Raw genomic sequence first — 25,443 nt, forward strand, 5'->3', positions numbered from 1 at the left:
AGAATTTGATTGAAGAACGCCCTTTTTCAGAATTTTATTGAAAAACAATGGGGCATATTCTTGTTTTCGTACGAATCAAAAATCACGAAAGTTTCGTATCATTTTCGATACAAAAATTTGAAATTTTCGATTCGTACGAAAACCAGAATACGCCTCAATATCTCAGAATTTGTTTGAAGAACGGCCTATCTCAGAATTCGGTTCAAAAACGCCCTATCTCAGCTGAAAATACATTGAAAATGTTCTGAGATAGGGCGTTTTTTAATCGGCAGCTGAGATAGGGCGTTCTTCAACCAAATTCTGAGAAAGGGTGTTCAATTCGGCTCAAAAACGCCCTATCTCAGCTGAAAATACATTGAAAATGTTCTGAGATAGGGCGTTTTTTAATCGGCAGCTGAGATAGGGCGTTCTTCAACCAAATTCTGAGAAAGGGTGTTTTTCAATCAAATTCTGAAACAGGGCATTATTCAATCAAATTCTGATGTAGGGCATTCTTAGAATGTTTTCTTGGAATGGGCGTTTTCGAACTGGCTCTCTACGTGAAATTGAAAAAAAAATTTTTCGTTTGTTTATATTTTTTGACATTATAGTCCTTTACAAGAGAATCGCACTGAGTTCTCTCAATTACGCCTTATCTAATAGTTCTGACAAGAGCTATGGGCTAAGGGTTAACTATGTGCTGATGTTAAGAAAAAAGGACGATTAGCAAAACAGTTCAGAAATTCCGACAACCAATAAGCTTCAACAATAACTTATAAGTGCATAAAATAGCATAACAAATAAAAAATTTCCTCTAGAAAGTTACAAATATTGACACATTCAAGCATATCTGTGTACTTACTAGTCATAATTGGCGTGCAGACGCTGACTTGACTATTCGAAAATCTTTCACCCGATTGTAACCTTTGTAGGCTCTGAAAAGAATAGACAAGATAGCATTTTTAACGTATGCTCTTGAGTTGCATAAGGAAAATTTGAGATTTCAATGCTAATATTAGTTAACAGTGTTGTTGTATGCTGGCTGATACGAGTTACGAATCGAGGAAAAAAATACTTGATTTTGACATTCTATTGATGGAGGTACGTTCATGTAGCACAGTGTGGAAACTCTTAAATTACATGTTTCGCTATAAAAAAAATTAAGCGTGTTAATGTACGGGGCTATCACTGAATCTTAGTCCAATTTTCGTGAAAAATTTGACTAAGAACGATGGATTCAGTGATAGCTCTGGTAGTTTTTTGATTGTCAAGTTTTTAACTTAACTGAAGAGAAATAAAGCAATAAAACAAGATTTATTATTTTAAACTTGGTCAAATTCGCTTTTTAAATACTGATTTATCAAAGGATATACATAAATCTAATAATTAGCTAGATGTTGTTGTTGTAGCGGCATTACTAAGCCCCGCCTATTTCGGTTCATCCATCAACCATTACCAAGCTCAACTAACGGTAGGCCCAGGAAACGGGCTGTTTCAATAAGGTCAGACCAACGGGAGAGGGGTGTTGGTTGAGAAGGATTGAGCTGGGATAATTAGGGATAAAAATGAGATCCGTTTTGCCCGGAAATATAACACCAGACACCAGAATATAATAAGAAATTCCTTTAAAAATCCCAACGACTTTGGAAATCATAAGCTTGGCGGCCCTATACAAACTCCAAAAGGGTAGCCCAAACGACATACCCAATGGATAGCTACAAGGAACAACATGATTTACCGTAAAAATTTATATGTATTTGAACCCCTCTGTGACAAGTAAAAGTTTACAATCTATATACTTATTTCTTAAAGGTATTTTTCTGTTACCAGAGGAGATCTACTGTACTGTATCCGGTTAATAAAGCGCCATATCTTCCATAATACAGGCTTGAGCGTTTTTGAATGAATTATTATTGAAATAAAAAATAAAATTTTATTCATAATTTTTCTAATTTTGGATGACGAATAAATTTTTATTCTTCATTCAAGTAATTTCAAATAACGAATACATTTTTATTCTTCATTGAATCATTGAAGCCGCACATGGGAATATTTGTGGAAAAGTGTCTCTAAACATACATATTATTTCTTAAGCTATATAACCGAGCTATCAATGGGCAGTAATAGAAGTTCCCACTTCTACTTGACCTTTGACGTACGTCAAAGGGAACATTTTCCTTTTAACAATTTTTTTCTGTGCTTTCAATACCTGCAATGTTTTCTTTATTATGATTTTTTGGACCAATCTTAAAAAACCTACTAGCCATAAAAGAAGAAAGTGTGCACTGTAATTTTAAACCAAATTTTCGTGATTTGCTTTTGATGTTACATATATTCGTTTCAACCATTTCAAATGGGGCTCTTTGGGGAATTTACATAGAATTTATACAATTTTTATTTTTCAAAACCAATAATTATTACTAAAAAATTGTTATTATAGCTTAAAATTATTGTAACCAATAGAGGTATGTTGTACACAAACACATAAAGAGAAGTTCACAAAAGTTGATATAAAACTATTCGTCGATTTAAATAATTAACTTTTAACTGCGTCTAGGAGGAGGAAGCATCGAAACCCTAACCCCGTCAGCGTGAGACTTCAACCCAAACTAAACCTCCTACCGTGATGTACCGTTCCCCTCCCGTGTGACTGATAAAGTTATAGATCTAATGATGCACAATAAATATGCATACTTAGAATTTTGAATACCCCAACACAATCTGGACTTAAGGTATAAAAACGCGTTTTTCGTTAATTTCTGTTTATCCGATGAAAAATATATACAGTGCGTACACGGTAACCGCAACCCTCAATACGTGCAATTCCTTGATTAATGCAAGCGTCTGAAACAAAAAATTGTAACCTTTATAAGTGCAACTTCAAAACAATTTTACCTCGATACCTACACCTACAACTTTCTTTGTTTATGCATGCCATGCACACAAAATTTAAACTTTTTGCATTTCTTTGATTAACCAGTATTCTGGAAGAACTGCAAAGTGGTGTTTCAGTTAAAGTGATGTGTGATGAGCAGGTCCGAAGAAAATAAGCAGGAAAAAAGCAATTTTAGGCGTTTAGATAAACATTAAAACATTAGTAAATATGCTTCCAAATATGCTCCAAAAACAACAAAAAATCAAAGTACAGTTTAATGTTTTGTTTCTTATTCAGTTTATTTCAAGGATTGAACAGAATTCGAAATTTTCATATTTCCAGTAGTGTTAATGCATCGACTTAGTTGTCACCTTTTTACTATTATTAAAAATTATTAAAAAAATGCGGATTATATTACACTAAGATATGAATCCTTAATTTATTTACAAGACTGAATTTAATTGTTTTCAAATATTTGTTATCCTACATTTGAGTTAATTATTTTAAATCTCTTCAATAACACCAATGCCATCCCGCAGAGACAAACCTTTGGTTTTAAATTTTTGTGTCTAAGCAGAACTGGAATTGAAGTTAGGAGTTAAAAAAAAACAGAAACCGGTGTTTATGTTATTACTAGCAGACCTTGCTGACTTCGCCCCGGCCAAAATTAATTTTTTATTTGAGCATTTGGTCCAACGTTTTTACCAACAATTCACGTTCACGTTTGGTTTTATGGCCGTCAAAAAGCATATCCTCCATTGCCATCTTAAATAACCTAATGAAAGCGTTATGTCCGTGAAGAAGTTCTTGTGGCAACAATTATCTGGTCCGAAGATGAATCCTCCTTGAATCTGTATAGTACAGTTTATGGCAATTTCAAAATGGGGAAGTATTAATTAATTAATTGATTCATTAGTCCACAGAAATCCAATATTATTTCAGACGAAATACATTAGAAGTCTTACAAATGAATTTGTAGTCATTTATCAAGAATTGTCTTTATTCTGTTTAGTCGCTTCCCAGCAGAAAAAAATTATCAATTGATAAAAAATAACCCAGTTGTAGTTAGCTTTTTTGCGGGATTACTATAAAATATATAACCCGTAGTTAGCTACAAAAAGCTAACTTGAAACTAGTTGACAAGTAATGCAGGAGTAATGAATGAGATTGTTTTCTTTAAACCCATTTCTATTTAAATATCTTGCACTTCGCAAATACTTTTTCGAATTGAGGACAAATAAAAGGAAGATCGAAATTTCATTTTATCATTTTGAAGTTATGTCTGACGGAGTTGGAATATGGGACCACCTACAGGAGAATATGTAAACAAATATGAAATGTAATAAAATAAAGTAAATAAAAATTAAAAAAAATATTTTGTTTTTCCTATTGCTATTTTATGTCCAACAGTAGCTAGTTACAAGTTAGTTACATCAAATGCAGAGGTAACCACCCTTGACTACATCTAATGCAGAGGTAACCACCCTCGACTATTTCGCGGCCATCGCCATACAAATATAGTAAGCTTTCGTCAAAGAATATATACAGATAATAAATGACTTTTAGTTCCTTCCTAATGAACTTAAAGTTAGCTTATAGTTAGATCCATTTCCTGCAGGGTATAAAGCAAGACCGCAATCGTTCTGGTGATTGATTTAATGGTGATAATTTGACTTTGAACCTTTTTGTATCCGATTGACTTCACTTGAGGATTTTTACTAATAACTCGACTCCAGCCCCACCTTGAAGCTGTTTTTGTGCGATAGTAGATATTGTCGCTACCATTACCAATATATTTATATCTCGAATATGAGCCTAATCGGACAATGAGACAAATCGGCCACGCTTACCTTGTCTTGCCCCGTCCATCGCATTTCATGGATGGCGATGAAGTCAGCCTTTATTTTCCCCTGAGGACATCAACTAACCGGGCAGCGGCACCACCCCGATTAAGGGTCCGGATATTCCAGGTGCATACCCTCAACTCATAATCCTTTCTACGTTTGCCGTGATCGTCGTCAAAAGAAGGGGGTATCATCCGAGACATGGTTTTTTTTCATTGGGTAGGGTTTTAACGTACAGGGACCCACAAACCCAGCGCACACGGGATTATACATCTTGTCACATTAGCTCGCTCCCACACGGGTGTTCGATCGCTACCTAGGGGATACGTGGATATAAATATCCGGACGAATTGAGCTGCGATTTGAACCGTAAGCGAACAAATCACTTCTGGCCACTCCAAGATGAATGGCAAAAGCTTTGCAGTACTGGGAAATTTACAGAACATAGTGGTCAAAGGCGAATATCTCAACTAAAACCTGATGTATTTTTTAAATTCATAGCTTTAAATACCTGTATACCAAATAGCCGTTATTCTAAATAAAAAAAGTCCGTATATTACAGTGATTACCAAAGTGGTTCAGTGGACCCCCAGGGGTCCACGGGAGACTCGACAGGGGTCGAATCTGTTTTGGAACTCACCCGCAATGTAAAACTACATCGCTACAGCTTTGGGTAGGGATGCAAATTTTGGGGAGTAACATCGATACATCGATGNTTAGATTTAATCTTCGCATGTTTTGATGAGCTTTGGGTAGGGATGCAAATTTTGGGGAGTAACATCGATACATCGATGTTTCGATGCATCGGACAAATGAACATCGATGCTAAAATACATCGCCAGAAAAACATCGATATATCGATGGTTTCCGATGTTTCCAAATTTGTTAGGTTGTAATCACGATGAAAGGAAAATTTAATACTTTTCAATTCATACTCTCTGTAATTCAGTTAGAAAAATACTTACATATGGATGTATTTCCCTGTATTTATTTACCATTCCTTTGCCCTTCCTATAAATATAATAAAAATGCATGCCGTCGTAAGTTCGCTGAGCCTAAAGTTCCAAGCCCCAATTTCGTTGAAATTTCAAGGGAACACGGTCCTTTTTTAATGATTAAGTAGGCATTTTTAATATCGAAAGATAAGAATATACACGGAATTTCTGAATTTTCCCCAAAAGAATAACTAATAAAATTCATGGCCAGTAAAAAAATTTTAGGAGGATGATGGGTAAGTTGAATTCAAGTCTGAATCACACTAAAGTCGATGCTAAAACATCGCTGAAACTGGCATCAATGTATCGTCAATTTAGCGATTTTAGGAAATTGTAAACATCGATGGCATACATCGAATTTTGAACCGATATTATCGATGTTTCAAACATATCGATGCATCGTTTGCGTCCCTAGCTTTGGGAATATGTTAGAAATGAGCATCAGCGGGTCCACCGAAACCAGTAAAGTTTTAAAAGGGGACTACGAGAAAAATAAGTTTGGGAACCTCTGGTATACTATGTAATTTTGTAAGATAAACTAAAAGTGTATACATCGTGGCAAGCTGTAATTACTTAAGAAGTAAACGTCTTGGCTTTTCACCAAACCGGTCTATGGTTTTATCAATAATCTCAGATTGGTTCTCTCATACAAACTTTCGATGTACACTTAGAAGACACAAACATATAGACAAAGTAATAAACAATTGAACTATACATTTAATTATTAGTTTACCGTTCAATCCATTTTCGCTCATTGTCGACTTTAGCCAGGTTTTTTCCCTTCTTAAATGGAATTACTTTGAAGTTAGCGCGAATAACTTGAAACAGAACCGGATGATCCACATATTCACTTTTTCAATTATGAAAATTTACAAATTATTTTGTATGATTTTATATATAGAATATATGTACATAGGAAAAAACTTGAAAGTTAGGGGGATCAAATTATAGAGCTAGCATCCTGGTACTACTTTTGAATATATAGGAAAAAATTTGGAATTCAGTGGCTGGCAGGCACGACTTTGAAAACAGAATTTTGTTCAAATTTTTCATTCCTGGAAAATAATAATTTATTTTTCATATCCACCTACATATTTAGCTCGCTATAAGCACAAATTTTTCAAACCAGTCGCAGAAGAAAGTATTAAAATTGAATTACAAAAATTACAGGTTCCCCAAATTCTGAAACAGCCAAAAGAATGAGAATGAAGAATTCTTTTTACAAAACCTTTAGAAAAACTTGACACATCTGGTTTGGCTTGTAAACAACGATCTCGCCATTATGCTAGATTCTTCAAGTGAATATGAAAGTTAGGAGGATACATCCTACATTTTCAGCCTTGATACAATTCTCATTACTTTTTATTAAATATAATGTTTCAATTTTTAAATTCAAGTACTAAATAAAATAAACATTATTAAAAATTACTAACTTTTAATTTTTTTAACTACCAAAATAACTTAATTTACTTACTTAATTTAATTGTTGCTTAAAAATGCTTGACATCTGCATCCGCATTCGCATCCGAGGATGTCTAAAATTCCACATTCGCAACTTCCCTAATACATATGTAGTTTTTGATATTATATTTTCTAATATTTCAATACAATAAATATGTTTATAAGACACGAACATTTACCATGATCGTCTACCTGGTACTGTACAAATTATCTAACATGTCAAAATCACTACGAGCGTAATTAAACAATCTTGATTTTAAGGTAGGATAATCAAAAAACTCATAAAACTCGACTACCAACAAAACAGGCGAGTGATGCAAGTTAGGCGGCGAGAGTGAAGAGGCAGGTTGCGATAAAATAGAATGTACGCCATTACTAACAAATATCAAGCCTAGAAAGCGATTCAAACAATTATACTAGCCATTGACCCGAACAAATCCTATCCCTAGTAAATGATCAATAAAGTAAGATTCATAAGAACTATTAAAATTCGCGGGTGCAAAAGAAAAATGAATGTATGTACGTTAGGGTGGTCCAAAAACACTAAAGTCGGAAATGTAATGCTCTCACCCCCTAGGATTTTTCTATATCGAAAAAAGTATACCCCTATTTTTTTTATTTTGAAATCAAAAAATATTTAGAGGCCGCTCAAAGCGCTCAAAATTTTGCATGTATTTTTATATGGGAAAAATAAAATTTTTCGTAGAAATGGTATAGAATTCTTGAAAATCAATATTTTTCGATCGGAAAACTCTGGTTCTCTTCAGAAGACTTCAAATAACGATACCCAATTGTTTATTTAACCATTTTTTAATACTAAAGAATTTTTTTTGGTCGCCCCATTACATTTTTCGGGGTTTTTGTGGGTTTTTGGCGGACCTATAAATTATATTTGCGATGAAAAAATTGTTAAATAAAAAATTGTATTTTATTATTGGGAATCTCCTGCAGATAAACAGAAGTTTCTGGTAGAAAAATATTCATTTTTAACTATTTTATACCATTCCTACGAAAAGTTGTTTTTTCCCCCATATAAAATACATGAAAACATTTGGGCGCGTTGAGCGACCTCTAAATATTTTTTGATTTCAAAATAAAAAATAAGGGTATAATTTTGTTCGGTATAGAACAATCCTAGGGGTTGAGGGCATAAAAATTGCGACTTTACTTTTTCACATGAATTTTTGGACCACCCTAATGTACATATATGTTCGTGTATGTGTCTTTTATAGGCGTCCAAAGTACTACACCGATATTTATGAAATTTTTACAGCAGGTTAATGTGATCCCTGGGGGAAACATTATTAATAGCATTTCTTTTAAAGATAAAGCACACGCCCCTATCACAGAGAAAATTTTTATTCGTCATATCTCCCCACCTTTTTTGTGCGGATTAATGATACTTGGGTATATCTGTCCTATTGATCAAACTGTAGGTATATCATTTTGGAAAAGTGGAACCCACGCCGTAGAAAAAGAGACAATTTTTATTGATCATACCTGTAAACGTTTTTTTGTTGAAAAAAAATTTGGATTTCGATCAGTGATGGAAAAGTAGGCACAATAGTGCCATTTTTAGCACTTTAAGTCATAAATTATAGAAATTTAGCATAATATGCCAATATATAACAAAAAATAAAAACCAAAATCTTGTTTTCTGACCTAAATTGACAGGTCGCGACCTCTAAATGACCTTTTAAAAATCTGTAATAGGCAATAATATTTCTCATAAAAAAATTAAATTAGGGGATAGGACCTTAAAATTTGAAAAAAAATAGTATTTTCGAGGGGCACCTTAATGTTCATATGGAAGAATAGTGACACTTTTCTAAAAAGAAAATGGGTTTTATATTCTGACACTTTCACTAGAAGTTTTGTATTCAATAACGAAAGTATGCCTTAAGTCCTTTGATCTGGTATAAAGAACTATCGAATTGGCTAACTAAGAAATTTGCACAGATCGCAAACTTTTCCCAAAATTTGTAAACTAGCGTAATTAGTCAGTGATAGTGAAATTTTCATTCCCTTACCGCTCACCAGATAGTGATAGTGAATACTCTATTTCACTACCACTATGTAGTGCTAGTGAAATTTGAAATGCACTATCACTGAAGCCCTAGTGGTAGTTAAAAACTCGATTTAGTGCTGCGTGCCCAACCCTGACTGCAATATAGCGAGAGTACCAGTTTGACAGAATAAAACATAACTAGTGATGTGCCGGGTATCCGGTAGATATCCGGAATCCGGCTTATTCGGCCGTTTTTCTGTTATCCAACTATCCGGCCGTTTTTCTGTTATCCGACAATCCGGCCGGATACTGGCTAAAATCCGGCCGGATTTCCGGATTTCGATTATAGAAGATTCAATTTAAAAATCTAGTTCAGTTTTTTTGTTATCATTATAATAATTTAATAGTATCTAGTTAGTAATTAGAATTAAAAATTTATTTATTTATTCATTATGAAAAGATCCATTTGCACATTATACGGCAATAACCTATTTCTATTTTTATCATAAATGCTACCTGATGCACTGAACATCTTTTTGAGTTCACTGAGGAAGGTGGTGCGCAGAGATACTTCATTTGCAGTGTAAATAAATTTGGAAATTCTTTGCGACTATGCTTTCACCAAATTAAAGGATCTTCTCGTGTGGGGATAAGGGGTAGCTGTAAATATTTCTCCATTTTTAATATCCGTCTTTTTTCGTGTACGGTCGCTGCCTTGTCTACCCATCGTTTGGCTATCCACATCCCTACAAAAACTGGAGTCAGCATCAGAGCCGTTGGCTTTTTTCTCAAAGCATTGCCACCCTGGTGACCTCGCTCTTCATTAGAAGATGTCACTAGGGTTTCAGCTTTTTTCATAAGATTCCACGGGTATCTCCATGCTAACTGATTTATATTTTAGAATTAGTTCACCATAAACTGGGCTTAGGGAGCTTTTGAACTAAAGAGCGAAAGAGTTAGCTCTTTTAATTGAACTAGTTCATTAGTTCATTCATTAAAGTGAACTAAAATTTTCTGTGCCAACACTCAAATAAAAATATACGTAATTATAACACATATGGCATCTCGTTTTTCGTTGTAAGGGCATAAAGATAAAACTGATCGGAATTCGCGCTAAAACTGCATTTTATTTCATTGAATTTCCAATATTTTACATTGTTTAGTGCAATTTGTTAAAAAAAGGAAATATTTGAGTTGAATTTTTGGGACAAGACATTCGCTTCAGATGCCAAAGCGAAGCGCCATTCGGTCACATTTCGAAGGCAAAATTGAAGAAAAGAAATTAAATGCAGGCACTGCTGAATTTCCATAAGCATCGTTGATTGCCCTCATGGAAATATGAAAGAAAACATCCTTTCGTGATTTTGGAGAAGGACGAATGAATGAAGACGACTGCATTGTGTTTTTATTGCAAAGGACCATCGACATTTAGAAACAATTTCTTTTTTACTTTACAGATTAATTCAATCTTTTATATGTTGTACCATGATACAAAAAAGAAGGTAGTTTCAATAAACAACTTTTTGATTAAAAAGCAGATTTTTGACAATTGCTCAATTGTTAAAAATTCGAAGCGGCGTTACCAAATTAAAGTTTTTTGGTAGAGGGGATTTTATATCATAAATTTGGGATTATGTATAAAAGTTTTAATAACATTAACTGTTTAAATGTAAATGTTTAAATTTTACACTAAATATGATGACCACTTCCCATTTAGGTCAATTAAATTTTAGTGAACATATACATATGTATATGTAGGGTTTTTCTTGTGTCTTTTTGTCATCTGATTATTTTACAATAGTTGTTTTTTTTACAAATTATCCAGTAACTTGCCAGCAACTCTCCAGTNTTGTGTCTTTTTGTCATCTGATTATTTTACAATAGTTGTGTTTTTTTACAAATTATCCAGTAACTTGCCAGCAACTCTCCAGTAACTTTATTTCTAAGAATTCGCTCTCATAGAAAAAATTTGCAATAAAGTACGCGAACTCTTTTCCAGTAATAATTTGAAAGTTTCATGATCAGCTGATAAATTGCTTGTTTATTCGCAGCAAATTCCTAATAAAACAATATATTTTGTATTTAAATAGGTTTATTTTGTGAAATTCAACAATAAAAACCCACAAACAGTTTCCTTATTAGTTTAAATTTCATCCAACAACATGCGATCAGCTGTTTTTCGTACTGGCAAATTCTTACAAGTAAAAATTTATCCAGTAAAATCCAGTAAAAACTTGAAACTTCAACTGTCATTTTGCGCTCTCTCAATTTCCTCTACTTTGCAAGTTTTTGCGTACGAAAACGCCAAAACATGAAAATTCGTAAAAACTTTTACTGGATTTTACTGGAAATGAGTAAAAAAACGCAACTAATGTATCTAGCCAGGACTATTACGGTTTTCTATACCGAAGATAATTGATTCAGATATGCACATTTCGGTGTGAATTTAATACATATTTAGATGGTTCACAAGGTATCGTAAGTGTCCTATTGTCGTGTGCCGTAAAGTTTTGAACGGCTAAAGAAATGTTTAGAGGACTTGTTACCACAACCAAATACTTTTTTAACGGTGTGAAATTTCATAAAACGGCTTTTATGGTTGCTTGCGAATCCCTTAAATAAAGTTTACTGTTCAATATTGGAGCGGGTGTGAAAATGTGGTAAACTTAGCATTTTGCCAGAAAATGTAAGCTCGGGTTACGATAACCAAAGGACAAAGGCAGAATACCTCTCCGCGTTGGAGGCCTTCGGCCGCGCTTAGAAAAAATAACACTAATCTGCCCAACTCCGGCTACACGGTACTTTTTACAAAAAAGTGCATATTTCACACCGAATTCATTAACAATTTAGTGTTCGAAAATTTTATATCTTTATTTTAAATCAAACTTTAATCCTTTGATCGCTTTCGTATGTTCACATTCTTTTATTTGGGATATGCGTGTGGACACAATAACCCAAAATCATTGGACAAATAACCGAACCATACCCAACAAAAGACCGTTTGCTTGTTCAAATTTCGATTATAAGAACAAAAGGCTTTAAATAAACAATACATTAATAATAAAATTTGAAGGATTTTAGATATTGGATATGGTAGCACGAAATGTAACAATCTGCTTAATTGTCACGTTGTTAATATGGCGACGAAAAAGTGACATTGGAACTACCTTCTTTTTTGTATCATGTGTTGTACTAAAAAACTTACATTTTTGTTGTTCTGTAACTCAGCTCCTACTATCGAAGTAGTGTAATTAGGCGAACTATAGTTCAATAAGATGAACGAACTAGGACTCACAAGAGCTAGTTCATTGAGCTGAACGAACTACAAGTGAACTAATCTTTAAAATGAACTAAACGAACTAACTCTGCCATAAACCCAGCTTTTAGATTTATTGATAAAAAAAAACGAGTTTTGAAACGTGGATCACACAATATTGCAACAATGAAGCATTGCGGGACAATGCGGGAAGGGGGAGGATATGTTAGCATGCATAGTAGTTCGATTTAATCACATTTTAAAATAATAATAATATTGCAACAGGCCGATGTCTGTACATTATAGATTTTAAAGAAAAATTAATGCGGGGGCTCTTTATTAGAGCAACAGAAGGCAAATCAACAATTTTTAGAATTTTTGTCTGTTGGCCTGCCTACTTGTCTGTATGTTTGTACGCACATCACTCGAAAACTAAGAAAAGGAATTTAATGCCGTTTTCACCGATGTATTGTTAGAGGCCTAACTTATAATATAGAGAGAAAAAATTGAGAGTTTCCGCCTGTTTGAAAATTGCTGCTTAAGCTAATTGATAAGATAAAAGTAAATATTTAAATATGGCTGTCAAAGAAAGAGGTTTAAGAAGGCTTACAGCCGAAAATGTTTTTGTTTCAAAATTTTAATTTAATTTAATTATTAAAATAAATAAATTGAATATTGCAATATGGGTATCAAACTGACGAGGTTTAGGAAAGTTTACTGCCGAAAATATTTTTGAGGATGGTTGCCACCTGTTTGAACAATTTTATTCAATTAAATTGATAAAATAAATGATATATGAAAAAGCGGCTATCAACCGGCACGTAAAAAATAAGCGGTAATTCAAAGTTGCAGATGGAGAAGTTATCTTTTTAATATGAGATTATTTTATAACTTGGATTTTAGAGATATTTTGTACTCTTAATTACGCATTTGATAGTTCACCCCGAAAAAGCAGATAATCCGGCCATAAGTATGTCGCTCAACAAAAAAACCTAATATAACAATATTGTAAAATTTATTAAGGGCAGTAGTCTACCGGACATCCGTTCGGATATCCGAATCCGGCTCTTATTTTTTACATGATACCCGGAATCCGATTATCCGGCAAAATCTCTATCCGGCACATCCCTAAACGTAACCAAAAATCAGGTTTATGGCTCCCTTATATCCATTTCGTTCAATATTTCGTTTAAAATGCTAGATTTCCTGCAAATACATTAGAATTTACAAAAGGAATTTCACTACTAATTGCCTACTTTGCGTACTTTTCTATTACCATTTTCGCACCAAGAGATTTCATTCTTCCCCTTTCTCCGTCCTTCGTAAATGCAACCTTTTGTAAGGGAGTGTCAAACCGCGGCTGTCAATAATTATCTAGCCTTGCATTAGGAGCGTTCCTTATCTCCCAGAAATAGTCAGAAAAAGTCCGAAGTAGTCAGATTTAGTCCAAAAAGCGTTCCTTAACTCGGAAATGACAGTAAAAATGAGAGAGCAACACTCGGTGAGAGTGACTCTCATCAGTCCGAAGTAGTCAGATTTAGTCAGAAGAATTTTTTCTGGCAAAATCCTGAAAAGTGTCGAACTCGACTGAATTTAAAATAACGGAAATTGAAGAATACGCAAAAAGTGAGAATAATCTAAAAAGTAAAAAAAGTGAATTGAAATTGGAAGGAGGCAAAAAATAATTGATATAGAAAGTGTTTATTGTGCTTGTGTGAAGGTGTTTTGTACATACATTTACATTCTTATTTGACGTTAGCTTTGTTGTTGCCATTCTTTGGACTAAAAATTTGGTTTTTGCGTCCCTTTACTTTTCCTGTTATTCTCTTTTACAGGCCAACCTAATATTACCGGCGTGGATTTTTCTACGCACGCACGCAAGTTCTTCACATTTGAGTAACCGAAATAAATTTGCGTGCGTGATTTTTCAGAGTTGCATTTCCGTCCAATTTCAGAAGTTGAGCATAAATGCAGAATAGCTTCGATTCCCAAATTAAAAAAAAGTACGGGGATCGATAGAGAACATTGAGGTGAGTATAACGGTATATTTCTTTTCTTGCGGAAACAAAAACTACAAAAGTTATTAAGGGTCAAAGTTCAAATTAAACTATTTTTTAAATAAACAATTTAAAAAGTAATATATGGATTTCAAAAGTTTTGACCTCAATCGATAGGAAATTTAGTTCCCTTTAATTTGATATACATACTTTATATATGCCTTGTTTAGTTTTCACAAAAATCTAATTAATGTACGCAGAAAGGAATTCCGCTTCCCTTCTGCGGCAACACAGAAAGGAAAATTCTACTTAGGGAGGATTATATTTATATCAAATTAAAGGGAATCAAATTTCCTATCAAATGAGATCAAAATTTTTAAATCCATGCATTCGTTTTCAAAAAATTTGGATTTAAAGAATTGTTTAATTTGAACTTTGAGTCTTAATAACTATTGTAGTCGTTATTTCCGCAAGAAAAGAAATATACCGTTATACTCACCTCAATGATCTCTATCGATCCCCATATGTGTTTTTTAATTTGAGAATCGAAGCTATTCTGCATTTTTTCCAAAATTTTAATTCATTGTCGCGCCAAAATGTCATAGAGCACAGACGTCAAATCGAAATGTCACGCAATGTTTGAGTTAGCTTTTTACGCACGCCGGTCAATTTCGGTTGGTCCCATACAAGATGTATATGCACGAGAAATTTTTGACAGTAAACTGCCGGCGTGCGTGAATATTAGGTTGGCCTGTTAGTGAGCGCATTTTGCTTACGCTCTGACATTTTGACACTTTTCAGATTTTAGTCCAAAAAGATAAGGAATTAACCTATTATTGAATCATGTTATAGAATAAGGGGGACATACATCTACCATTGTACAGTCAGTAGAATACAAAGCCATCACACTACCATGCGTTCAAAGAAAAAACGTGCCATTTGTTCCTACAAAAAAACTAATACGGTGTTCGCTTGAGGCGATTTAACAGGCAAGTTTTAATTGAAAGCTAAAATCGCCTGGTGCGAACGGCCTTTCAACTAATCCCTTCCAATGAAGTTGGGGTGGAGCCAACTTTTAATTCAACTAATCGCCTCTAAAATTGCCTGGAAAATCGTCTCATGCGAACACCGTATAAGATTTTTCATAAATATGTAACTTAATTCTAGTTTCGTTACTAAATTTAACCGGTATACTTAGAATCGTTAAAAATTATCAAGTAGATATACACATATACGAATAGATATTTCTTTCGTTTTACCCGCGCACATTCTACATTTTTCAGAGGGCGGATTAAAAAGTTGGGACAGCTCCTACACTACCTTTTCACAATAAATTTCAAGAATATTCTTTGTATAGATATGTAGATACACACTCCAATTTTAGATATTTGACATACTTTGCAAAAACTTATACTGTTTTACATCAGAAAAATAAGAAAACAGCCCCATTTTACCGCCCATTTACCCTACAAATATTTCCTTACTCACCAGTAAAATATTTTCGCCCGGTAAAACAAAATCTAGGTTCAACAAAAACTGATTTTAAGAACTTTAGATCCTTGTAATATTGTGCACGACAGTCCGATCCAAAAGTTGTATTAATTACTGATAATTAAAAATCTTCTATATAAAATAATCTACAGCCACTTCCTCGACAAGTAGACGACGGAAAATGTAACTACTGCGAAATACAAGCGAAATGAATTGCAAATGGCGACCCCAAGTAGGGTTGCAACAAACCATCAGGGTTGCATTAACATATAATCTCTTTCCGGGCCTATTTTAAAAAGATTCCACATTCCACTCTAAGGCGAAAGCCACACGTCCAATATTCATTGGCAGTGTTTCTGCATAAAAATTCGGGTCTTCCCTTAAACTCGTAAAAGCCTCGTGAATCTCGTAAAGCTCGTAAATTTACGAGCCTCGTGAAATAACTGTCAAAATTTGTATGGAGCTCTATTTGCGAGCCCCTCGTAAATATACGGTTCAAATTTGATGCGCAAACAACCTCGTAAACTTCAATGATGCCGAAGGCCCGAAAATTTTATGCTAAATGTGGGATAAAATAATGAAATTAAATTAAAAAATAATACGTGAATAAAATGAATAAATTTCATCCACTAACTGCATTAGCCTAGTTTTTCTGCAAATTTTCGGCATTTTTAATTGTATTTTAGCCAAGAATAATAGAGACAAGATGACGAGATTTTATGGAAAATACTACGAATCAAAAATTGCTTCACAAAATCCTGGTTGATTTTTTAAACATTCGCTTTACGCACCTATTTACATCTTTTCGTAAGGGGGCGTTCGCATAAAAGCTTCGTAAACTTACGAGTTTTACACGGTTTAAAACTTTACGAGTTTAAGGGAACCCCTAAATATAACTATTATGAAGTTCATGTAATCATCCTTTAAAAAAACGTATGTTTTCATCAGTTAACCAATACTTCCATTTTATCCGTAAGCTGGCATTTTCCCTAGTAAATTTGCAAAGAAGCAACATGGTGCCACTGGTAAGGGAGCGGTGCGAGAGGGACAACTGTCAGTTTATCGAACCTTTAATTACTAAGGATTTTTATACTAACCTAGGGTTTACACCGGACAACACACGGCAATGAAGATATACGTATTAGTTGTCAAAATTATTCCAATGGAAATGTATGCACGTATTAGTGAAAAAGTGTGCATGTGTTGCTATTGTAATGGCAGTATTGTCCGGTGTAAAGCCTGAGCTAGGGGATTCTCTTAGGGTCAGTTTTTCAGTGGCAGTTTAAACATAGATTAAGTAAACTGAGTTTAAATTGAACAGCTGGCTGACATTNGAATGGCAGTATTGTCCGGTGTAAAGCCTGAGCTAGGGGATTCTCTTAGGGCCAGTTTTTCAGTGGCAGTTTAAACATAGATTAAGTAAACTGAGTTTAAATTGAACAGCTGGCTGACATTTGATTGGCTGATCTTAGTTTAAATCAGTCATATCGGGCGTTTAAACCGAGTTTAAACTACGGCCGTGCACAGAAAAACTGGCCCTTAAAAAGTGCAAGTTCTTACCTTTAATTTGATGTTGTTGTTGTTGCTGTAGCGGCTACAATAACGCCGCCCGGATGCTACCATTCCACATTCATCCACATTCCATAAGAAATTTAACTGCAACTAANACCGTGCACAGAAAAACTGGCCCTTAAAAAGTGCAAGTTCTTACCTTTAATTTGATGTTGTTGTTGTTGTTGTAGCGGCTACAATAACGCCGCCCGGATCCTACCATTCCACATTCATCCACATTCCATAAGAAATTTAACTGCAACTAAAAGTATTGATTATGCAAATTACCATTGATTTTTAGAAACTCCTTCATCGCATTTGCTTTCATATAACGAATAAACACAATATGGAAGAAAACCGCCTCACCTTCGCCAAAAAATATTTTTAAACGAAAATATTTGGCCACTTGAAATTGTCACTTTATTATATTATATTATATATTATATTATTATATATTATATTAGAATTGAGTAGGCTACAAAACTGCACACTCAAAATCTTTCTGGAAAATAAGTTTAAAATGCTCGAAATTTTTATGAAAGTTTGGTGATTTTTTTTAATATTGCACAAAGTTTCAAACTTGGCTTTTTACGGTTTTTTTAAATAATGAACTATATTTTTATAAAAAAAATAACTCAAATTAATAACAAGAAAAAGTAATTAATAACAAGGGAATATATTTGTAATAACTTGTAAATATTTTTTTGACCACTGACCACTCTATATATTACGTTGGGTCGATTTTGCCTGGGGGAAAATAAAAGTAATATTAGGTCCAAGCCAATTGTTATTGGCCACGAAAGAAAACAGTGTATATGTACTGTTATACCATGTCCCCACCAAAAAGTTAACCATTTCAAAGCGAACTTAACCACATCACTAACTATTGCTGTCCACACTAGGGGTGTCAAACTATCGATAGTCACACCATCGATAGTTTTGATAGTTTTCAGAAAAACTATCAATATTCACGATAGTCTCGAAAAAAACAAAACTATCGATAGCACTATCGATAGCGCTATCGATAGCTCTAAATCAGTTAGGTTGCTTTGCTTTTACAGGATCATAGTGAAATAAATATTATCCTATAAAAGTTATAATCATTCAAAATTAAGTAACTGCTAGCCAAAATACTTCTCTTTTTAGAAAGTTCAAAAACAAACACAAGTTATACAAACAAAACAGGACTTACGATTAACATATGTATGTATAATTTCAAAAAAATTGGGAGAGATGATCGATAGTCCTACTAAACTATCGATATTTTCGATAGTATAAGAAAAAACTATCAATGAGTATTGATAGTCTAAAAAAATTTAAACTATCGATACTATCGATAGTGCTATCGATAGTTTGACAACTCTAGTCCACACTGCGGTTTGAGGGTTTTAGTCACAATATAACCAGTAAACAACCTTCGGTGAATTTGGCGACTGCCTTCCTCGGGGATGAATATGCTAGGGATGTATTGGTACACACGCCTTCCAAGCACGCAGGGTTGCTTTTTAGAAACAAAAAATAATTAACTCCAAATAGTTTCAAAAAGTATAGTGTAAAACGAAATTTATTGAATAATTCCACATAAAATGGTATACTTAAATGACGCATTTTCTAAACGATTTAAATTAAACGCATTTGAGAATTGATAGAAAAGTACTACGGATTGTAAATTTTTGTTAACTATGAGGTGAATGAAAATTTTCAACCCGGCCTGATGGTTTGATTTTATTACTAAGGCGTCTAATAAATTCATGGCTTTTAGTTCTAGAAGAATAAATGTCAGTAAAGACAAGTCTTTTTTGTATAATTTCTGATTTTAATTGCTCAACTTCTTTTGAACCAGAGCAACTGTCAAAAATTTCCAGCTGCAAAAAGGTAACGAATTGGCACAGCAGAAATGTAAATTTTTCTCGCCATAATAAAAAGTTTTTTCAACATGGAACTTTTCTACTAATTGACATGAAATTACTATCCCAACGCTCGGAGCGCTGCCACTGAGGGCCTTTGCCAACTGATTAAAAAGAGAAAATTTGGAAAGACCAAACAAAAATTTTGAGATTTCTCGTTGTTAATGCGAATGCCATAGTTTTTACCTAGCTCGTAGGACTACGCAAAATTTTGACAGCTTGTAAATATGTATACACATAAAGTTGTTGGCGGTAATAAGGAGTCAAAATTAAAATGGAGAAAAGAACAAAAAGCGTAGGTTAGTTGTCAGTTATAAAATAAATCTAATTTATTTTCGAATATTTGTTTATTCTTTTTATTGAAAGGCAACCACTCGGAAAAGCTTGTGTTAATTATATTGATAACAGAACCTGGCAGCTCGCACGTTGTCTAAATTCTCAAGTAACATAAAGTCCACAAAAAAATAAGTACGCCATGTATAAATTTTAACAATACACAAAAATAGAGCTTTCGCACGAGTGTTTGTTTGGTTTTTCAACACCATTTATAATTTTCTTTTAATAAAATCACGATTTGACAAATACTTAAATTTATTTATCTAATAATAATACAGCACACAACCCTGAAATCTAAGAAAAAGTCTGAGGAAGGCCATTAAATAGCAGCACACAACCCCGTGCCTTCCTCAGGAGTGAATATAACTACAACAACAACGACTACTACAACAACAACCCAAAAAGGTTGGTTACTGTCTATACTGTGGTGAACGAGCATTCGGAATACCGTTTTGCCGAAGTCAATATCAGTATGACATGAACGAACGAATAAAGATCACCCAGCACGGCGTGCGAGAAAAAAGTTATTTTTTTGCAGTGACGTCATTTTTTCGCCGCCATGTGAATGAAACGGAATGAAACCTGTGTGTGAATGAAAGAACCGATTAAAAAATGACGTCATCAACCATTATTTTTTTTCTCAAATGCAATTACAAATACACGGTTGCCGCGCTGGGTGATCTTGTTAGTTGGTTCATGTCAGTATGAGCTGTTATAAGTATCGTTCACTTGTGGTGGCTGTATTTGCAAGACAGTTCGCTATGCGTTGTTGTTCAGTCATCCTCTAATTTCTTTTAGGTATCGATACTACTAAGTCAACGCGCTGCTCAGTCATACAAAGCAGCAGTATTGATTGAGTATGCAATAGTTGGCGTTCAACGCCAGGGTTCAGATTTGCCCCATTTTAGCCCCTCGCTCGCTCGTTAGTTTACTCTGAGTTTGCGCAACTCACGAGCAACAAGCGAGGCTGTTTGCAAACGAGCATGCCTTAATACGAGCGCACGCGCTGAGCAGCCAGCGAGCGAGTAAGCAAAAGAGGGCAGCGNGACTAGCAAGTAATCAGCTGATCGGTGTATTTGACTATTGAAAATATTCGGCGTGAATTTTTGTTTATCCACTTTAACAGCTGCTAGTTTCTGCTAGTACAAATTTTACTAGCAGAAATTAGCAGGAGAGCCAAAAAAAGATGAGCGTGAGAGCGAGAGAGAGCTGCTAGTTTCTGGTAGTCTTTTGGGCTAAAAAACGCTTTCCAGCTGAAATTAGTGAAAATTGTTGAATATATCATCTAAAGTGATAATGGGATAAACTGCTTCTTTCATGAACGCACCTTGGTAAATAATTGCATAAAACTGTTTGAGCCAATTTACACTACGACTTTTCACCCTGCGTTTTTGGCACGTTCCCTTTAAAAAAAGTCTTCGAAAATCCTCGTGCATTTACACGATGACTTTTTCTTTGCGGCGTTTCTTGCGTATTTTTGACATTTAAGCGTAAAATTTTCTTTGGTCAACTCTTTCGTTCTCATTTTTAAAGCGGAGCTAATCGCAAACTCAAAGCAAAAATACGAAAAAGGGAACTCGATAAAAGCGAAACGCCCAAAAAAAACCCCTCGATTTCGCTCACCGTGCGTGCTTGCTGCCCCGCTGACTTCGCTACACTTCTTGCCTACAAGCTCGACACGCATGACTTTCCACACAGGGTGCAAAGTTATCGTGTAAATTGGCTCTTTATTATTTACTTTATATGGCTAGCTACGTTTCATTCTTACCTCGTACATTGGGTTCATTGGCTTTTGTGTATTCGTAGCAAAAGCGACCTATGAGGATTAAATTTTGCTAAAATCTATATATTTATCCACCAAAGTCGTTTGATAAAGTGATAAACTTTGGTTAAATAGATTTCGGCATAAATGCAGAATACGTACAATTCTCAAATTAAAAAAATTCATATGGGATAGAGATCATTGAGGTGAGTGTAACGATGTATTTTTTTTTTTTTGGGAAACAACAACTACAACAATTATTAAAGGTCAAAGTTCAAATTAAGCATGTTTTTTAAATTAATATTTCTCGAAAACCTCTTCAAGGATTTGTCATTTGATAGAGAATTTAATTCTCTTTAATTTGATATACATATTTATACATATATCTTTTATAGTATTCACAAATATCTAATTAATGTAGAAAACAATTTCTTTGTTTTAAATCACCTTATTAAGGATTTATAAATATACTAGAAATTAATCGAGTATGAAAATTCTTTAACTTGGTATACATATTTCTATATTACTTGTTCAACTTTCTATTCTACTTTGTGAGGGTTATAATCCAAAAGTGCGGCCGAAGGCCGCCTGCGCAGAAAGGTGTTCTCTGCAAAAGGTGTTCAGCGCCTTTTCTTCGCAACACAGAAAGAGAATTCTACTTTGTGAGGGTTATAATCCATAAGCGCGGCCGAAGGCCGCCTACGCAAAAAGAAGTTTATACAAAAAAACCCTGTATACTTTTTTCCACATTAATTCGATTTTTGTGAAAACTATAAAAAGGTATATGTATAAATATGTATACCAAATTAAAGAGAATTAAATTCTCTATCAAATGACATCAAAATTGTCCAATTCCTTGAAGAAGTTTTCGAGAAATATTAATTTAGGAAAATGCTTAATTTGAACTTTGACCTTTAATAATTGTTGTAGTTGTTGTTTCCCAAAAAAAATAAATACACCGTTATGTTCACCTCAATGGTCTCTATCGATCCTATATTTTTTTTTTTAATTCGAGATTTGTAGGTATTGTGCATTTGTTCCTAGATTTCCATACAAAGTTTGACAGTTCATTTATCAAATGATAAATTTATCACTTTATCAAGTTTATCACTTTTGTTGAAGACTCCTGAAAGGCTGATTCACATACAACTTTCTTCGCTTTGCTTGATAGTTCTTTGCTTTGACATATAAGATCGATGTAGGCATATGCAGGAGTATGCTCACATAAAAAACGTTTGAAGCAAAGCAAAGCAAAACGAAGCAAAATCTTGGGCAACTCTCAACTTTTGCCCGCTTTGGCAATCAGCTGCCTACATGTATCTTTTCTCGTGCGCTTGCATTTGCATTTAATGACAAAAATAGGGTAAATAGTAATTTTTATTGCTATTATTAAGGCATATTATTATATAGTTATCTATTTTACAGATAAAAAAATATGGGCGAAAAGGAGAACGCAATAACTGTCAAAGCGTTTATTGTAGCATACCTTCTGCGTTTCACGCTTTGTTGTCAAAGTTTGAACTGTCAAGCCAAGCGACGAAAAAAGTTGTATGTGAATGGCCCTGAAGTGACGGAGTGAAGGCTTCCAAAGTGAAGTGAAAAATTTCGTCACGCAAGCGAGATTTAACAGCACGTGAACACGTCCGTTTAGTGTTCTCGCTATAGAAGTAACGAGTAGAAGAAATTCCTGGAAAGGGGAAATAATTCTATCATTTAAAATTTGGTATGAAAGTTTAATTTGCGGAACCGCTTCGGAAATATAAAATTACTTTTCTTAGCTATTTGTTGTTTAGTGTTACAATTACAGTTATAACGGATGACACAAATATTTTAGTTGCAGCTGCACAAATATATCTAAAATGCATAATAAAGCAGATTTAGGAAAACGCCAGGAGGAACCCAAGCAGGATAATGCGCGCTCACGTGCTGAAGCAGAAGCTGCTTTGGAAAATGAGCATCTACGTTTACGCGAAATTGCTGAAACAGTACGAGGAGATTACTACGAATCTTACCGCCAAATGATTTTGGAATTGAGGTTAGAATCGTATTTTGAAATGCAAAAATTAGTATAAATGTACAATGCACGCATCACGCAGTGAAATTTTTCGGCCGTGGATTGTATGTAATGCGTTTGGATTTAACGTATCGTATTGCACAATCCCCGGCCTGAAAATGAAATTGCTAGTCAACTTGTGCCTCAAATCTGCATATTCAGCTTGTTAGTCGTAAGTATGTATGTTATATATGTTTATAGTTACATACAAACGCTTGAGTTCAGTTCATTATGTCTATTATTGAATGTTAGAAATAAAATAAATAATCTGTAGGACATTGCCATCAAAATTATTTAGGGTCAAAACATAGTGGAGCGGCGAGCAAAGCTTCAATTACAAATCGTCGCCTGGGTAAAAGATTGTCGAATGTTAATTTCGGCAGGTTGTGGGATTGAAGTTTGGAATGCAATTTCTCGAAAACGGGAAGATAGATTTTCTCCAAAGTCTCTGAAAATGTTGCTAGTTCACAAAATTCTTAAATTATTTAATTTTTAATGTTTATTGCTAATTAGTTTTGAGTTTATGAAGGATTTTCTTTGGTCAAATTTTGTCGTAAGCGCCATTTGTCCGCAATTTATTTATTTATTCATTTATTGACAGCCTTTAAAGGCCTATAACAAGTCTGAAAATTTACAATATTTGCTTACTATATTATTTGGTACAATTTTGGGTTTATAGTTTTTATATTGATATATGCATACATTACATCACAGGATCCACAATCATACATGAAATCCATTATCTTATTTCACTACATATTCTGTTCTTTACACATTTTTTTGAGAGGACTATCCTAACTTTTATCCTGTAAAAATATATATACATTTAAACAAGGTAATTGTATTAATTATATTATATTAAATTATATTAATTATATGTGTGACCGTGGCTGTCGGAATGGACGGGATCCCGAGCAGCCCGAATGTTGGGTACTGGTTAGGTGGGCGGCCCGAAAGGACGAGTTCCAGAGCCGCACTGCCTGTACCATTGCTGTGGACTTTATTCCAAGTCGTACCTACACTTCAGGCTTTGTGGTCATATGTAAAGGCTATAAAGTAATTTGTGATCAGTCGGAAAGTACTAGTTTCCGAGCCAATCTATCTTTAGAAGTTCCTGTTATACAAGTGGTCTGAAAGGATCTAGATCTTGAGCCGCACTGTAGGGCGAATGGAAGGACTAGTTTCCATGCTGACCCTCTCCACTGTTCTTTACGCGCTGTAGACCGAATGGAAAGGACTAGTTTCCATGCCGACCCTCCACTGTTCTCTACTGGATCAAGCAGCAATCCTTTAAAATAAAATTTGTTATCATTTCACTCTATATATATATATTGCAATGGTGGTATAATCGACTTTTGAATTGTTGTAAGCTGTTGCAGCTTCTTATATTTGCCGGCAGTTGTATGTTTGCAAACCTTTATAGTACAAATCTTGCTTTAGGATTTCCGTTTGGCCTACCTAAAGTTGTCACTCAAATATTTCGGAAGAAATATAATATAAATAAATTTCATTGAGTGGAAGAAAATTAATGGTTTCACATTTAGCCAGTTTAACTCATTCAACATTGACGAGATGCTGGTATCGTATCGGGCGCTAAGAATAGGGGTATTCTCTGAGTCTTGCAAAGCCCTTGTACGGTGCACGGATTGCACGGTTTGCAAAGCTGTCCCATACGAAAACCGGTTTTTACCGTGCAATCCGTGCAATCTGTGCACCATGCAAGGGCTTTGCAAGACTCAGAGAATACCCCTAATATGTCTCATAGCCCTCTTTTGCATTTTTTGTAGCTTATCTATCTGCGTGTCAGATGTTATAAACAAAATAGTAGGGCAGTATATGGAGTTTGGCTCGACAATTGATCTATAAACTATGACTTTATATCTCCTACTTAGATGTTTGCATGTTCTTTTCATAAATCCATTTTTTTT

General features: G+C 34.3%; 2 protein-coding genes across 4 annotated transcripts in view; one reads left to right on the plus strand and one right to left on the minus strand.

Moving 5' to 3' along the window:
- HnRNP-K (Heterogeneous nuclear ribonucleoprotein K) overlaps positions 1-16,127 on the minus strand; it is a 106,609-nt gene extending 90,482 nt beyond the window's left edge. For all 3 annotated transcript variants that reach the window (XM_017616625.1, XM_017616622.1, XM_017616623.1), the window contains exons 1-2: positions 15,904-16,127; positions 842-914 (exon numbers count right to left, since the gene is read on the minus strand). Coding sequence is in view for 2 of the 3 variants with exons in the window: in XM_017616622.1 (XP_017472111.1) it covers positions 842-848 (7 nt within the window). In the remaining variant the exon portion in view is untranslated. The remainder of the gene's footprint in view (positions 1-841; positions 915-15,903) is intronic.
- A 7,026-nt stretch (positions 16,128-23,153) lies between these two features.
- The window catches only part of Nnf1a (kinetochore protein Nnf1a), a 15,750-nt gene continuing 13,460 nt past the window's right edge, over positions 23,154-25,443 (plus strand). The window contains exon 1 of the mRNA XM_017616626.1: positions 23,154-23,497. Coding sequence (XP_017472115.1) covers positions 23,322-23,497 — 176 coding nt within the window. The 5' untranslated portion in view covers positions 23,154-23,321. The remainder of the gene's footprint in view (positions 23,498-25,443) is intronic.

This window comes from Rhagoletis zephyria, unplaced genomic scaffold (genome assembly GCF_001687245.7).
Source record: "Rhagoletis zephyria isolate East Lansing unplaced genomic scaffold, Rhagoletis_zephyria_1.1 Rzeph_scaffold_01234, whole genome shotgun sequence".
Classification (NCBI taxonomy): domain Eukaryota; kingdom Metazoa; phylum Arthropoda; class Insecta; order Diptera; family Tephritidae; genus Rhagoletis; species Rhagoletis zephyria.